This window comes from Oncorhynchus nerka, linkage group LG20, assembly GCF_034236695.1.
Source record: "Oncorhynchus nerka isolate Pitt River linkage group LG20, Oner_Uvic_2.0, whole genome shotgun sequence".
NCBI lineage: Eukaryota > Metazoa > Chordata > Actinopteri > Salmoniformes > Salmonidae > Oncorhynchus > Oncorhynchus nerka.
In genome coordinates this window covers 87,088,162-87,105,014 of record NC_088415.1, presented here as the reverse complement: position 1 = coordinate 87,105,014, position 16,853 = coordinate 87,088,162, and the positions used below count along the sequence as shown (strand labels likewise).

Below are 16,853 nucleotides of genomic sequence, written 5' to 3'. Positions count from 1 at the left end.
CACACACTCACAGATGCGCATACACAAGCACAACAACATTTCACTATTCAATAGTCTTCTTGTATGCTTGTCATGCTGCATGGTATAAAAACTTATGATATCATATTGAAAAGGGCTCAAATTAATTAAAAGCCGATTGATGATGTTCTTACTGTTCGTATTGAGTTGTGTGGATATGATTTTAAGGGTCCATGGATTATAGGTTTTTACTGTTATTGAGTTGGGGGTGGGATGTGATCTCGTAGGTCCCCATGGAACACAGGGAGGGCTGGGTTCCAATGGAGACGCAGGACTAGACGGTAGGCCCGGTCCACGCGGGCCAAAAGGAACTAAAGGAGAGTCCAGTTGTGCAAAACCAGGCCTCCCAGGATCACCTGGACAGAAGGTGCAATCAACAAACAGAACCACAATTACCAGCAATTGAAATCACTGCCACTGTGCAACACAATACTGTAAAGCTATTGTCACCATTTAAACACAAATGTGACAATTACCTGACTCTGATAACACTATTCTGTCTGTCTGTCTGTCTGTCTGTCTGTCTGTCTGTCTGTCTGTCTGTCTGTCTGTCTGTCTGTCTGTCTGTCTGTCTGTCTGTCTGTCTGTCTGTCTGTCTGTCTGTCTGTCACTCGCTCGTTCTCTCTTTCTCTTTCTCCCTTTCTTTCCCTCGCTCTCTAGGGCGAGCCAGCCTTGAATAACAAACATGACTCCAAAGGAATGAAAGGCTCTCCTGGTTACGCAGGTCCTCCAGGCTCCCAAGGACCTTCTGGAGCCAAAGGAGACCCAGGACACCATGGTTATTACCACTGAAACACTGAATAGTATGATGAGGACTGTGTTTTCGGCTATCATGTCACATGACCTCGATTTGAACCTTTTTAGAAATGAGGATTTGACCAAAAATGAAAGCAATTGCTTGAGGATGGTGCTGGAGCGTGGTGCTAGAATGTGGTGCTGGAGAACGGTGCTGGGATATGGTGCTGGATTGTGGTGCTGGAGATGGTGCTGGATTGTGGTGTTGGAGAATGGTGCTGGAATTGTGGTGCTGGACCATCTGACATAAAAAGAAAAGGGGACAGTGATGAAACAACATTTAATAAAGGTTCAATTCAGGTCATGAATGTTCAAAACACAGGGCCCTTAATTATGATAGTTGCTTTGATAGATGACCATAACGATGGTGGTGATTGTATACATTTATCTTACTCTTGTCTTTTTCTGTCTCTCTCTATTTCTCTCTCTTCACTGTGATCCAGGAGCCCAAGGTCCTGCTGGCCAACCAGGTACTGATGGTCCCCCAGGCCCCCCAGGACTCCCTGCATCACATGGAGCTCCAGGTCAGAACATCACTAAGGTTTATTCAGGAAATATATTAATGAAAATACGTTCATTAATATATTGGACACATGCTTGTCGAACATCTCATTCCAAAAATCAGGGGCATTAATATGGGGTTGGTCCCCCCTTTGCTGCTATAGCCTCCACTCTTTCCACTAGATGTTGGAACATTGATGAGGGAACTTCAGCCACAAGAGCATTAGTGAAGTCGGGCACTGAAGTGGTGTCCACATACTTTTGACCATGTAGTGTATGTCTCCATGTGTTTGGGGTGTCTAACCATGTCCCCTTTCACAGGACAACCAGGGTTACCTGGCCCTCCTGGTCCCTATGGTCCTAAAGGTAACCAGGGTCACGATGGCATTCCTGGACCTGCTGGTCAGAAGGGAGAGACACGTAAGACATACAAGTTGACTTCTTCTTGAACTGTCAGAGCAGTAATAATCTAGCAATGTAAGACATGTCTTGTCTTTCTCACTCTTTAGTGATTGTGAGATCAACTCCTGGCCCACGTGGAAAGAATGGACTGCCAGGTCCATGATGGATGACATTATTCCTACACCTTCAGAAATACACCACTTACCATAACTTGCCACAAACATAGCAAGAGATTTATCTGGCTAATATTTGTTTGGTTGTTAACAAAGATAATTAAATTAGCTACCATTGATTCTGTTTATGGCTAGAACTGATTTGATTGGCTATAATGTATTTCCTGTAGGTCCAAAGGGAGATGTGGGATTCCCTGGCCCCACCCCTCCGGGGCCCCCAGGATGTCCAGGAGATCAGGGCCACCGAGGCAACGAAGGACCCCAGGGTTCTCGCGGGAGGCCAGGGTTCGGTGGTGTTTGTGTCAACGGGCTGAAAGGAGATGCTGGTTCCCATGGCAACCCTGGAAGCCCTGGTGACTTTAACTGAAAATGTATCAGCTAGTGCTGACACAAACTCTACTCTTAACTCAGAATTCATTCTCTATCCTTGACTTTTACTGAAAGTCTTATAGGCCTGTTTCCCAGACACAGATAAAGCCTACTTCTGGATAGTGAAGTAAACAATGAAAGTTATTTTTAGTCAAGGCTGAAGGTGTCCGCATGCTTCCCAGACTAAACAGTCTAGCCGAAGTCGGTAGCCGAAGTCGGTAGCCCCTTCGTCCGTGATTGGTCAACAGTAGGGATTCTTCAATAAAGTCTTTGTTGTCATTCAATGAGAGACGACTAGCTTTCATGCACATTTTTTCATTGAGAAATACTGCACCAAACATCTTAGTTTGAAGTAAAATTGAGTGACTAAGATCTCATTGGCAAAAAGGCCAAATTTAATGACAGATTTGTCGAGATATCTTAGATTAATACAACAACAACAAAAATGAAGTGTATACTGGCTACGGTGTCTCAAAATGTACAATCAGTACTATTGCCACTGTTTATTTATTTTTTAAAGTGAAAGTCTTTTTACGAGCACACTCGTTCGGTTTCGCCTAGCCGAGTTGGAACTGAAGCATGCTGACGCCTCTAAACTCAATTTCCCAAGATCTAAATCAACAATCGTCCCTAAGGTTGCAAAATTACAGGAACTTTCACTAAATTCCCTGGTTTTCCTGAAATCCCAGAACCAGGGAATTTATTGAACGTTCCCAGAAGTTTGCAACCCTAACTATCCCTGATTCATTCAAACTCTTATTCCTGACTAACTGAAACACAATAGTTATTTTACCAGGCAAGTCAGTTAAAGAACAAATTCTTATTTTCAACGACGGCCTAGGAACAGTGGGTTAACTGCCTTGTTCAGGGGCAGAACGACAGATTTTATTTTACCTTGTCAGATCAGAGATTCGATCTTGCAACCTTTCGGTTACTAGTCCAACGCTCTAAACCCTAGGCTACCTGCCTCGCAGTTATGCCACCCCGTTATGACTCAATGACTTAGTTGACTCAGTAAGTCAAATTCTGACCCTAACTCAACCTCCCCCTGATTGCTATTCTACATCAAAACATTGAAATGATGACTTGTACTGGGGTCTTTCTGTCCTCAGGACAGCAGGGTCCACAGGGACAGCCAGGGTCTGGAGGCTATGAATGTAAAGGGGACAGGGGAGACCTGGGCGCTCCAGGGGGCAGGGGCTTGGACGGGCTTACGGGGGACCTCGGACCTCCAGGGCTACCGGTGAGTCACTCCACCGAAGAATACAAGACTAACTAAATGTCGCTTATGTTACAAAAGTGCCTTGAATGCTGGAAAATATATATCTTATAAGGAACACTGTGTATAATTTGAAGTCTTTGGAGTCACTGCTTGAATTTCTTTTGACCCCCTAGGGACCAGGATCCATCCCTGGACCTCCAGGACCAATCGGTTCCCCAGGTCACTCTGGAACCCCAGGAGTCCCCGGTAATCTTATTTTATCCACAATCTTCTACCAACCCTGTCATTACAGTATAGTGATGTGTTCACCAAACCTGTCATTACAGTATAGTGATGTGTTCACCAAACCTGTCATTACAGTATACTGATGTGTTCACCAAGCCTGTCATTACAGTATAGTGATGTGTTCACCAAACCTGTCATTACAGTATACTGATGTGTTCACCAAGCCTGTCATTACAGTATAGTGATGTGTTCACCAAACCTGTCATTACACTAGTGATGTGTTCACCAAACCTGTCATTACAGTATAGTGATGTGTTCACCAAACCTGTCATTACAGTATAGTGATGTGTAAACCAAACCTGTCATTACAGTATAGTGATGTGTTCACCAAACCTGTCATTACAGTATAGTGATGTGTTCACCAAACCTGTCATTAAAGTATAGTGATGTGTTCACCAAACCTGTCATTACAGTATAGTGATGTGTTCACCAAACCTGTCATTACAGTATAGTGATGTGTTCACCAAACCTGTCATTACAGTATAGTGACGTGTTCACCAAACCTGTCATTACAGTATAGTGACGTGTTCACCAAACCTGTCATTACACTATAGTGATGTGTAAACCAAACCTGTCATTACAGTATAGTGATGTGTAAACCAAGCCTGTCATTACAGTATAGTGATGTGTTCACCAAACCTGTCATTGCAGTATAGTGATGTGTTCATCAAACCTGACATTACAGTATAGTGATGTGTTCACCAAACCTGTCATTACAGTATAGTGATGTGTAAACCTAACCTGTCATGACAGTATAGTGATGTGTTCATCAAACCTGACATTACAGTATAGTGATGTGTTCACCAAACCTGTCATTACAGTATAGTGATGTGTTCACCAAACCTGTCATTACAGTATAGTGATGTGTTCACCAAACCTGTCATTACACTATAGTGATGTGTTCACCAAACCTGTCATTACAGTATAGTGATGTGTTCACCAAACCTGTCATTACAGTATAGTGATGTGTTCACCAAACCTTTCATTACAGTATAGTGATGTGTTCACCAAACCTGTCATTACAGTATAGTGATATGTAAACCAAACCTGTCATTACAGTATAGTGATGTGTTCACCAAACCTGTCATTACAGTATAGTGATGTGTAAACCAAACCTGTCATTACAGTATAGTGTTGTGTTCACCAAACCTGTCATTACAGTATAGTGATGTGTTCACCAAACCTGTCATTACAGTATAGTGATGTGTTCACCAAACCTGTCATTACAGTATACTGATGTGTTCACCAAGCCTGTCATTACAGTATAGTGATGTGTTCACCAAACCTGTCATTACAGTATACTGATGTGTTCACCAAGCCTGTCATTACAGTATAGTGATGTGTTCACCAAACCTGTCATTACACTAGTGATGTGTTCACCAAACCTGTCATTACAGTATAGTGATGTGTTCACCAAACCTGTCATTACAGTATAGTGATGTGTAAACCAAACCTGTCATTACAGTATAGTGATGTGTTCACCAAACCTGTCATTACAGTATAGTGATGTGTTCACCAAACCTGTCATTAAAGTATAGTGATGTGTTCACCAAACCTGTCATTACAGTATAGTGATGTGTTCACCAAACCTGTCATTACAGTATAGTGATGTGTTCACCAAACCTGTCATTACAGTATAGTGACGTGTTCACCAAACCTGTCATTACAGTATAGTGACGTGTTCACCAAACCTGTCATTACACTATAGTGATGTGTAAACCAAACCTGTCATTACAGTATAGTGATGTGTAAACCAAGCCTGTCATTACAGTATAGTGATGTGTTCACCAAACCTGTCATTGCAGTATAGTGATGTGTTCATCAAACCTGACATTACAGTATAGTGATGTGTTCACCAAACCTGTCATTACAGTATAGTGATGTGTAAACCTAACCTGTCATGACAGTATAGTGATGTGTTCATCAAACCTGACATTACAGTATAGTGATGTGTTCACCAAACCTGTCATTACAGTATAGTGATGTGTTCACCAAACCTGTCATTACAGTATAGTGATGTGTTCACCAAACCTGTCATTACACTATAGTGATGTGTTCACCAAACCTGTCATTACAGTATAGTGATGTGTTCACCAAACCTGTCATTACACTATAGTGATGTGTTCACCAAACCTGTCATTACAGTATAGTGATGTGTTCACCAAACCTGTCATTACAGTATAGTGATGTGTTCACCAAACCTTTCATTACAGTATAGTGATGTGTTCACCAAACCTGTCATTACAGTATAGTGATGTGTAAACCAAACCTGTCATTACAGTATAGTGATGTGTTCACCAAACCTGTCATTACAGTATAGTGATGTGTAAACCAAACCTGTCATTACAGTATAGTGTTGTGTTCACCAAACCTGTCATTACAGTATAGTGATGTGTTCACCAAACCTGTCATTACAGTATAGTGATGTGTTCACCAAACCTGTCATTACAGTATAGTGATGTGTTCACCAAACCTGTCATTACAGTATAGTGATGTGTAAACCAAGCCTGTCATTACAGTATAGTGATGTGTTCACCAAACCTGTCATTACAGTATAGTGATGTGTTCACCAAACCTGTCATTACAGTATAGTGATGTGTTCATCAAACCTGACATTACAGTATAGTGATGTGTTCACCAAACCTGTCATTACAGTATAGTGATGTGTAAACCTAACCTGTCATGACAGTATAGTGATGTGTTCATCAAACCTGACATTACAGTATAGTGATGTGTTCACCAAACCTGTCATTACAGTATAGTGATGTGTTCACCAAACCTGTCATTACAGTATAGTGATGTGTTCACCAAACCTGTCATTACAGTATAGTGATGTGTAAACCAAACCTGTCATTACAGTATAGTGATGTGTTCACCAAACCTGTCATTACAGTATAGTGATGTGTTCACCAAACCTGTCATTACAGTATAGTGATGTGTTCACCAAACCTTTCATTACAGTATAGTGATGTGTTCACCAAACCTGTCATTACAGTATAGTGATGTGTTCACCAAACCTGTCATTACAGTATAGTGATGTCGCTCTGGATAAGAGCATCTGCTAAATGACTTAAATGTAAATGTAAATGTGATGTGTTCACCAAACCTGTCATTACACTATAGTGATGTGTTCACCAAACCTGTCATTACAGTATAGTGATGTGTTCACCAAACCTGTCATTACAGTATAGTGATGTGTTCAACCCAAACCTGTCATTACACTATAGTGATGTGTTCACCAAACCTGTCATTACAGTATAGTGATGTGTTCACCAAACCTGTCATTACAGTATAGTGATGTGTTCACCAAACCTGTCATTACAGTATAGTGATGTGTTCACCAAACCTGTCATTACAGTATAGTGATGTGTTCACCAAACCTGTCATTACACTATAGTGATGTGTTCACCAAACCTGTCATTACAGTATAGTGATGTGTTCACCAAACCTGTCATTACAGTATAGTGATGTGTTCACCAAACCTTTCATTACAGTATAGTGATGTGTTCACCAAACCTGTCATTACAGTATAGTGATGTGTAAACCAAACCTGTCATTACAGTATAGTGATGTGTTCACCAAACCTGTCATTACAGTATAGTGATGTGTAAACCAAACCTGTCATTACAGTATAGTGTTGTGTTCACCAAACCTGTCATTACAGTATAGTGATGTGTTCACCAAACCTGTCATTACAGTATAGTGATGTGTTCACCAAACCTGTCATTACAGTATAGTGATGTGTTCACCAAACCTGTCATTACAGTATAGTGATGTGTAAACCAAGCCTGTCATTACAGTATAGTGATGTGTTCACCAAACCTGTCATTACAGTATAGTGATGTGTTCACCAAACCTGTCATTACAGTATAGTGATGTGTTCATCAAACCTGACATTACAGTATAGTGATGTGTTCACCAAACCTGTCATTACAGTATAGTGATGTGTAAACCTAACCTGTCATGACAGTATAGTGATGTGTTCATCAAACCTGACATTACAGTATAGTGATGTGTTCACCAAACCTGTCATTACAGTATAGTGATGTGTTCACCAAACCTGTCATTACAGTATAGTGATGTGTTCACCAAACCTGTCATTACAGTATAGTGATGTAAACCAAACCTGTCATTACAGTATAGTGATGTGTTCACCAAACCTGTCATTACAGTATAGTGATGTGTTCACCAAACCTGTCATTACAGTATAGTGATGTGTTCACCAAACCTTTCATTACAGTATAGTGATGTGTTCACCAAACCTGTCATTACAGTATAGTGATGTGTTCACCAAACCTGTCATTACAGTATAGTGATGTCGCTCTGGATAAGAGCATCTGCTAAATGACTTAAATGTAAATGTAAATGTGATGTGTTCACCAAACCTGTCATTACACTATAGTGATGTGTTCACCAAACCTGTCATTACAGTATAGTGATGTGTTCACCAAACCTGTCATTACAGTATAGTGATGTGTTCACCAAACCTGTCATTACACTATAGTGATGTGTTCACCAAACCTGTCATTACAGTATAGTGATGTGTTCACCAAACCTGTCATTACAGTATAGTGATGTGTTCACCAAACCTGTCATTACAGTATAGTGATGTGTTCACCAAACCTGTCATTACAGTATAGTGATGTGTTCACCAAACCTGTCATTACAGTATAGTGATGTGTAAACCAAACCTGTCATTACAGTATAGTGATGTGTTCACCAAACCTGTCATTACAGTATAGTGATGTGTTCACCAAACCTGTCATTACAGTATAGTGATGTGTTCACCAAACCTTTCATTACAGTATAGTGATGTGTTCACCAAACCTGTCATTACAGTATAGTGATGTGTAAACCAAACCTGTCATTACAGTATAGTGATGTGTTCACCAAACCTGTCATTACAGTATAGTGATGTGTAAACCAAACCTGTCATTACAGTATAGTGATGTGTCATTACAGTATAGTGTTGTGTTCACCAAACCTGTCATTACAGTATAGTGATGTGTTCACCAAACCTGTCATTACAGTATAGTGATGTGTTCACCAAACCTGTCATTACAGTATAGTGATGTGTAAACCTAACCTGTCATGACAGTATAGTGATGTGTTCACCAAACCTGTCATTACAGTATAGTGATGTGTAAACCAAACCTGTCATTACAGTATAGTGATGTGTTCACCAAACCTGTCATTACAGTATAGTGATGTGTAAACCAAACCTGTCATTACAGTATAGTGATGTGTTCACCAAACCTGTCATTACAGTATAGTGATGTGTTCACCAAACCTGTCATTACAGTATAGTGATGTGTTCACCAAACCTGTCATTACAGTATAGTGATGTGTTCACCAAACCTGTCATTACAGTATAGTGATGTGTAAACCAAGCCTGTCATTACAGTATAGTGATGTGTTCACCAAACCTGTCATTACAGTATAGTGATGTGTTCACCAAACCTGTCATTACAGTATAGTGATGTGTTCATCAAACCTGACATTACAGTATAGTGATGTGTTCACCAAACCTGTCATTAACAGTATAGTGATGTGTAAACCTAAACCAAACCTGTCATGACAGTATAGTGATGTGTTCATCAAACCTGACATTACAGTATAGTGATGTGTTCACCAAACCTGTCATTACAGTATAGTGATGTGTTCACCAAACCTGTCATTACAGTATAGTGATGTGTTCACCAAACCTGTCATTACAGTATAGTGATGTGTAAACCAAGCCTGTCATTACAGTATAGTGATGTGTTCACCAAACCTGTCATTACAGTATAGTGATGTGTTCACCAAACCTGTCATTACAGTATAGTGATGTGTTCACCAAACCTGTCATTACAGTATAGTGATGTGTTCACCAAACCTGTCATTACAGTATAGTGATGTGTAAACCAAGCCTGTCATTACAGTATAGTGATGTGTTCACCAAACCTGTCATTGCAGTATAGTGATGTGTTCATCAAACCTGACATTACAGTATAGTGATGTGTTCACCAAACCTGTCATTACAGTATAGTGATGTAAACCTAACCTGTCATGACAGTATAGTGATGTGTTCATCAAACCTGACATTACAGTATAGTGATGTGTTCACCAAACCTGTCATTACAGTATAGTGATGTGTTCACCAAACCTGTCATTACAGTATAGTGATGTGTTCACCAAACCTGTCATTACACTATAGTGATGTGTTCACCAAACCTGTCATTACAGTATAGTGATGTGTTCACCAAACCTGTCATTACACTATAGTGATGTGTTCACCAAACCTGTCATTACAGTATAGTGATGTGTTCATTACAGTATAGTGATGTGTTCCAAACCTGTCATTACAGTATAGTGATGTGTTCACCAAACCTTTCATTACAGTATAGTGATGTGTTCACCAAACCTGTCATTACAGTATAGTGATGTGTAAACCAAACCTGTCATTACAGTATAGTGATGTGTTCACCAAACCTGTCATTACAGTATAGTGATGTGTAAACCAAACCTGTCATTACAGTATAGTGTTGTGTTCACCAAACCTGTCATTACAGTATAGTGATGTGTTCACCAAACCTGTCATTACAGTATAGTGATGTGTTCACCAAACCTGTCATTACAGTATAGTGATGTGTTCACCAAACCTGTCATTACAGTATAGTGATGTGTAAACCAAACCTGTCATTACAGTATAGTGATGTGTTCACCAAACCTGTCATTACAGTATAGTGATGTGTTCACCAAACCTGTCATTACAGTATAGTGATGTGTTCATCAAACCTGACATTACAGTATAGTGATGTGTTCACCAAACCTGTCATTACAGTATAGTGATGTGTAAACCTAACCTGTCATGACAGTATAGTGATGTGTTCATCAAACCTGACATTACAGTATAGTGATGTGTTCACCAAACCTGTCATTACAGTATAGTGATGTGTTCACCAAACCTGTCATTACAGTATAGTGAGTGATGTGTTCACCAAACCTGTCATTACAGTATAGTGATGTAAAACCAAACCTGTCATTACAGTAAGTGACCAAACCTGTCATTACAGTATAGTGATGTGTTCACCAAACCTGTCATTACAGTATAGTGATGTGTTACCAAACCTGTCATTACAGTATAGTGATGTGTTCACCAAACCTGTCCAAACCTGTCATTACAGTATAGTGATGTGTTCACCAAACCTGTCATTACAGTATAGTGATGTGTTCACCAAACCTGTCATTACAGTATAGTGATGTGTTCACCAAACCTGTCATTACAGTATAGTGATGTCGCTCTGGATAAGAGCATCTGCTAAATGACTTAAATGTAAATGTAAATGTGATGTGTTCACCAAACCTGTCATTACACTATAGTGATGTGTTCACCAAACCTGTCATTACAGTATAGTGATGTGTTCACCAAACCTGTCATTACAGTATAGTGATGTGTTCACCAAACCTGTCATTACAGTATAGTGATGTGTTCACCAAACCTGTCATTACAGTATAGTGATGTGTTCACCAAACCTGTCATTACAGTATAGTGATGTGTAAACCAAACCTGTCATTACAGTATAGTGATGTGTTCACCAAACCTGTCATTACAGTATAGTGATGTGTGTCATTACATCAAACCTGTCATTACAGTATAGTGATGTGTTCACCAAACCTTTCATTACAGTATAGTGATGTGTTGTTCACCAAACCTGTCATTACAGTATAGTGATGTGTAAACCAAACCTGTCATTACAGTATAGTGATGTGTTCACCAAACCTGTCATTACAGTATAGTGATGTGTAAACCAAACCTGTCATTACAGTATAGTGTTGTGTTCACCAAACCTGTCATTACAGTATAGTGATGTGTTCACCAAACCTGTCATTACAGTATAGTGATGTGTTCACCAAACCTGTCATTACAGTATAGTGATGTGTAAACCTAACCTGTCATGACAGTATAGTGATGTGTTCACCAAACCTGTCATTACACTATAGTGATGTGTTCACCAAACCTGTCATTACAGTATAGTGATGTGTTCACCAAACCTGTCATTACACTATAGTGATGTGTTCACCAAACCTGTCATTACAGTATAGTGATGTGTTCACCAAACCTGTCATTACAGTATAGTGATGTGTTCACCAAACCTTTCATTACAGTATAGTGATGTGTTCACCAAACCTGTCATTACAGTATAGTGATGTGTAAACCAAACCTGTCATTACAGTATAGTGATGTGTTCACCAAACCTGTCATTACAGTATAGTGATGTGTAAACCAAACCTGTCATTACAGTATAGTGTTGTGTTCACCAAACCTGTCATTACAGTATAGTGATGTGTTCACCAAACCTGTCATTACAGTATAGTGATGTGTTCACCAAACCTGTCATTACAGTATAGTGATGTGTTCACCAAACCTGTCATTACAGTATAGTGATGTGTAAACCAAGCCTGTCATTACAGTATAGTGATGTGTTCACCAAACCTGTCATTACAGTATAGTGATGTGTTCACCAAACCTGTCATTACAGTATAGTGATGTGTTCATCAAACCTGACATTACAGTATAGTGATGTGTTCACCAAACCTGTCATTAAAGTATAGTGATGTGTAAACCTAACCTGTCATGACAGTATAGTGATGTGTTCATCAAACCTGACATTACAGTATAGTGATGTGTTCACCAAACCTGTCATTACAGTATAGTGATGTGTTCACCAAACCTGTCATTACAGTATAGTGATGTGTTCACCAAACCTGTCATTACAGTATAGTGATGTGTAAACCAAACCTGTCATTACAGTATAGTGATGTGTTCACCAAACCTGTCATTACAGTATAGTGATGTGTTCACCAAACCTGTCATTACAGTATAGTGATGTGTTCACCAAACCTTTCATTACAGTATAGTGATGTGTTCACCAAACCTGTCATTACAGTATAGTGATTTGTTCACCAAACCTGTCATTACAGTATAGTGATGTCGCTCTGGATAAGAGCGTCTGCTAAATGACTTAAATGTAAATGTAAATGTGATGTGTTCACCAAACCTGTCATTACACTATAGTGATGTGTTCACCAAACCTGTCATTACAGTATAGTGATGTGTTCACCAAACCTGTCATTACAGTATAGTGATGTGTTCACCAAACCTGTCATTACACTATAGTGATGTGTTCACCAAACCTGTCATTACAGTATAGTGATGTGTTCACCAAACCTGTCATTACAGTATAGTGATGTGTTCACCAAACCTGTCATTACAGTATAGTGATGTGTTCACCAAACCTGTCATTACAGTATAGTGATGTGTAAACCAAACCTGTCATTACAGTATAGTGATGTGTTCACCAAACCTGTCATTACAGTATAGTGATGTGTTCACCAAACCTGTCATTACAGTATAGTGATGTGTTCACCAAACCTTTCATTACAGTATAGTGATGTGTTCACCAAACCTGTCATTACAGTATAGTGATGTGTAAACCAAACCTGTCATTACAGTATAGTGATGTGTTCACCAAACCTGTCATTACAGTATAGTGATGTGTAAACCAAACCTGTCATTACAGTATAGTGTTGTGTTCACCAAACCTGTCATTACAGTATAGTGATGTGTTCACCAAACCTGTCATTACAGTATAGTGATGTGTTCACCAAACCTGTCATTACAGTATAGTGATGTGTAAACCTAACCTGTCATGACAGTATAGTGATGTGTTCATCAAACCTGACATTACAGTATAGTGATGTGTTCACCAAACCTGTCATTACAGTATAGTGATGTCGCTCTGGATAAGAGCATCTGCTAAATGACTTAAATGTAAATGTAAATGTGATGTGTTCACCAAACCTGTCATTACACTATAGTGATGTGTTCACCAAACCTGTCATTACAGTATAGTGATGTGTTCACCAAACCTGTCATTACAGTATAGTGATGTGTTCACCAAACCTGTCATTACACTATAGTGATGTGTTCACCAAACCTGTCATTACAGTATAGTGATGTGTTCACCAAACCTGTCATTACAGTATAGTGATGTGTTCACCAAACCTTTCATTACAGTATAGTGATGTGTTCACCAAACCTGTCATTACAGTATAGTGATGTGTAAACCAAACCTGTCATTACAGTATAGTGATGTGTTCACCAAACCTGTCATTACAGTATAGTGATGTGTAAACCAAACCTGTCATGACAGTATAGTGATGTGTTCATCAAACCTGACATTACAGTATAGTGATGTCGCTCTGGATAAGAGCGTCTGCTAAATGACTTAAATGTAAATGTAAATGTGATGTGTTCACCAAACCTGTCATTACAGTATAGTGATGTGTTCACCAAACCTGTCATTACACTATAGTGATGTGTTCACCAAACCTGTCATTACAGTATAGTGATGTGTTCACCAAACCTGTCATTACAGTATAGTGATGTGTAAACCAAACCTGTCATTACAGTATAGTGATGTGTTCACCAAACCTGTCATTACAGTATAGTGATGTGTAAACCAAGCCTGTCATTACAGTATAGTGATGTGTTCACCAAACCTGTCATTACAGTATAGTGATGTGTTCACCAAACCTGTCATTACAGTATAGTGATGTGTTCACCAAACCTGTCATTACAGTATAGTGATGTGTTCACCAAACCTGTCATTACAGTATAGTGATGTGTTCACCAAACCTGTCATTACAGTATAGTGATGTGTTCACCAAACCTGTCATTACAGTATAGTGATGTGTTCACCAAACCTTTCATTACAGTATAGTGATGTGTTCACCAAACCTGTCATTACAGTATAGTGATGTGTAAACCAAACCTGTCATTACAGTATAGTGATGTGTTCACCAAACCTGTCATTACAGTATAGTGATGTGTAAACCAAACCTGTCATTACAGTATAGTGATGTGTTCACCAAACCTGTCATTACAGTATAGTGATGTGTTCACCAAACCTGTCATTACAGTATAGTGATGTGTAAACCAAGCCTGTCATTACAGTATAGTGATGTGTTCACCAAACCTGTCATTACAGTATAGTGATGTGTTCACCAAACCTGTCATTACAGTATAGTGATGTGTTCATCAAACCTGACATTACAGTATAGTGATGTGTTCACCAAACCTGTCATTACAGTATAGTGATGGGTAAACCTAACCTGTCATGACAGTATAGTGATGTGTTCACCAAACCTGTCATTACAGTATAGTGATGTGTTCACCAAACCTGTCATTACAGTATAGTGATGTGTTCACCATACCTGTCATTACACTATAGTGATGTGTTCACCAAACCTGTCATTACAGTATAGTGATGTGTTCACCAAACCTGTCATTACAGTATAGTGATGTGTTCACCAAACCTGTCATTACAGTATAGTGATGTGTAAACCAAACCTGTCATTACAGTATAGTGATGTGTTCACCAAACCTGTCATTACAGTATAGTGATGTGTAAACCAAGCCTGTCATTACAGTATAGTGATGTGTTCACCAAACCTGTCATTACAGTATAGTGATGTGTTCACCAAACCTGTCATTACAGTATAGTGATGTGTTCACCAAACCTGTCATCACAGTATAGTGATGTGTTCACCAAACCTGTCATTACAGTATAGTGATGTGTTCACCAAACCTGTCATTACAGTATAGTGATGTGTTCACCAAACCTGTCATTACAGTATAGTGATGTGTTCACCAAACCTTTCATTACAGTATAGTGATGTGTTCACCAAACCTGTCATTACAGTATAGTGATGTGTAAACCAAACCTGTCATTACAGTATAGTGATGTGTTCACCAAACCTGTCATTACAGTATAGTGATGTGTAAACCAAACCTGTCATTACAGTATAGTGATGTGTTCACCAAACCTGTCATTACAGTATAGTGATGTGTTCACCAAACCTGTCATTACAGTATAGTGATGTGTAAACCAAGCCTGTCATTACAGTATAGTGATGTGTTCACCAAACCTGTCATTACAGTATAGTGATGTGTTCATCAAACCTGACATTACAGTATAGTGATGTGTTCACCAAACCTGTCATTACAGTATAGTGATGGGTAAACCTAACCTGTCATGACAGTATAGTGATGTGTTTACCAAACCTGTCATTACAGTATAGTGATGTGTTCACCAAACCTGTCATTACAGTATAGTGATGTGTTCACCAAACCTGGCATTACACTATAGTGATGTGTTCACCAAACCTGTCATTACAGTATAGTGATGTGTTCACCAAACCTGTCATTACAGTATAGTGATGTGTTCACCATACCTGTCATTACACTATAGTGATGTGTTCACCAAACCTGTCATTACAGTATAGTGATGTGTTCACCAAACCTGTCATTACAGTATAGTGATGTGTTCACCAAACCTGTCATTACAGTATAGTGATGTGTTCACCAAACCTGTCATTACAGTATAGTGATGTGTAATCCAAACCTGTCATTACAGTATAGTGATGTGTTCACCAAACCTGTCATTACAGTATAGTGATGTGTAAACCAAACCTGTCATTACACTACAGTGATGTGTTCACCAAACCTGTCATTACACTATAGTGATGTGTTCACCAAACCTATCATTACAGTATAGTGATGTGTTCGCCAAACTTGTCATTACATTATAGTGATGTGTTCACCAAACCTGTCATTACAGTATAGTGATGTGTTCACCAAACCTGTCATTACACTATAGTGATGTGTTCACCAAACCTGTCATTACACTAGTGATGTGTACAGCCAGGAGTTTCTTCTAAACCCTTGTCCTGTCCATGAAGAACTCTGGGCACTGGTTCTATTTCAAGAGTGTGTGTGTGTGTGTGTGTGTGTTCAGTCGAGGATTCAGTATCTCTTGATGAACTGTGTTGTTTTAGGTGAGATGGGTGATCCTAGTTTTAACCCCGGCCCGAAAGGACCAAATGGATCCAGAGGCCCGCCAGGACCACCAGGTCAATATTTAACACTGTTAAATTAAACACTGACAACTCAACATTTAACCCTGAAAAGGCAACATTTTACTGTCAACATCTAACCCTGAAAACTCAACATTTAACACAGTCGACATAAACACTGACAGCTC

At 39.3% G+C, this 16,853-nt stretch overlaps 1 protein-coding gene across 1 annotated transcript in view; it reads left to right on the top strand.

Moving 5' to 3' along the window:
* LOC115103353 (collagen alpha-5(IV) chain-like) overlaps positions 1-16,853 on the top strand; it is an 81,711-nt gene that overhangs the window by 55,966 nt on the left and 8,892 nt on the right. The window contains exons 37-45 of the mRNA XM_029624240.2: positions 246-385; positions 679-796; positions 1,257-1,337; positions 1,636-1,734; positions 1,824-1,871; positions 2,060-2,242; positions 3,371-3,501; positions 3,654-3,726; positions 16,648-16,722. Coding sequence (XP_029480100.2) covers positions 246-385; positions 679-796; positions 1,257-1,337; positions 1,636-1,734; positions 1,824-1,871; positions 2,060-2,242; positions 3,371-3,501; positions 3,654-3,726; positions 16,648-16,722 — 948 coding nt within the window. The remainder of the gene's footprint in view (positions 1-245; positions 386-678; positions 797-1,256; positions 1,338-1,635; positions 1,735-1,823; positions 1,872-2,059; positions 2,243-3,370; positions 3,502-3,653; positions 3,727-16,647; positions 16,723-16,853) is intronic.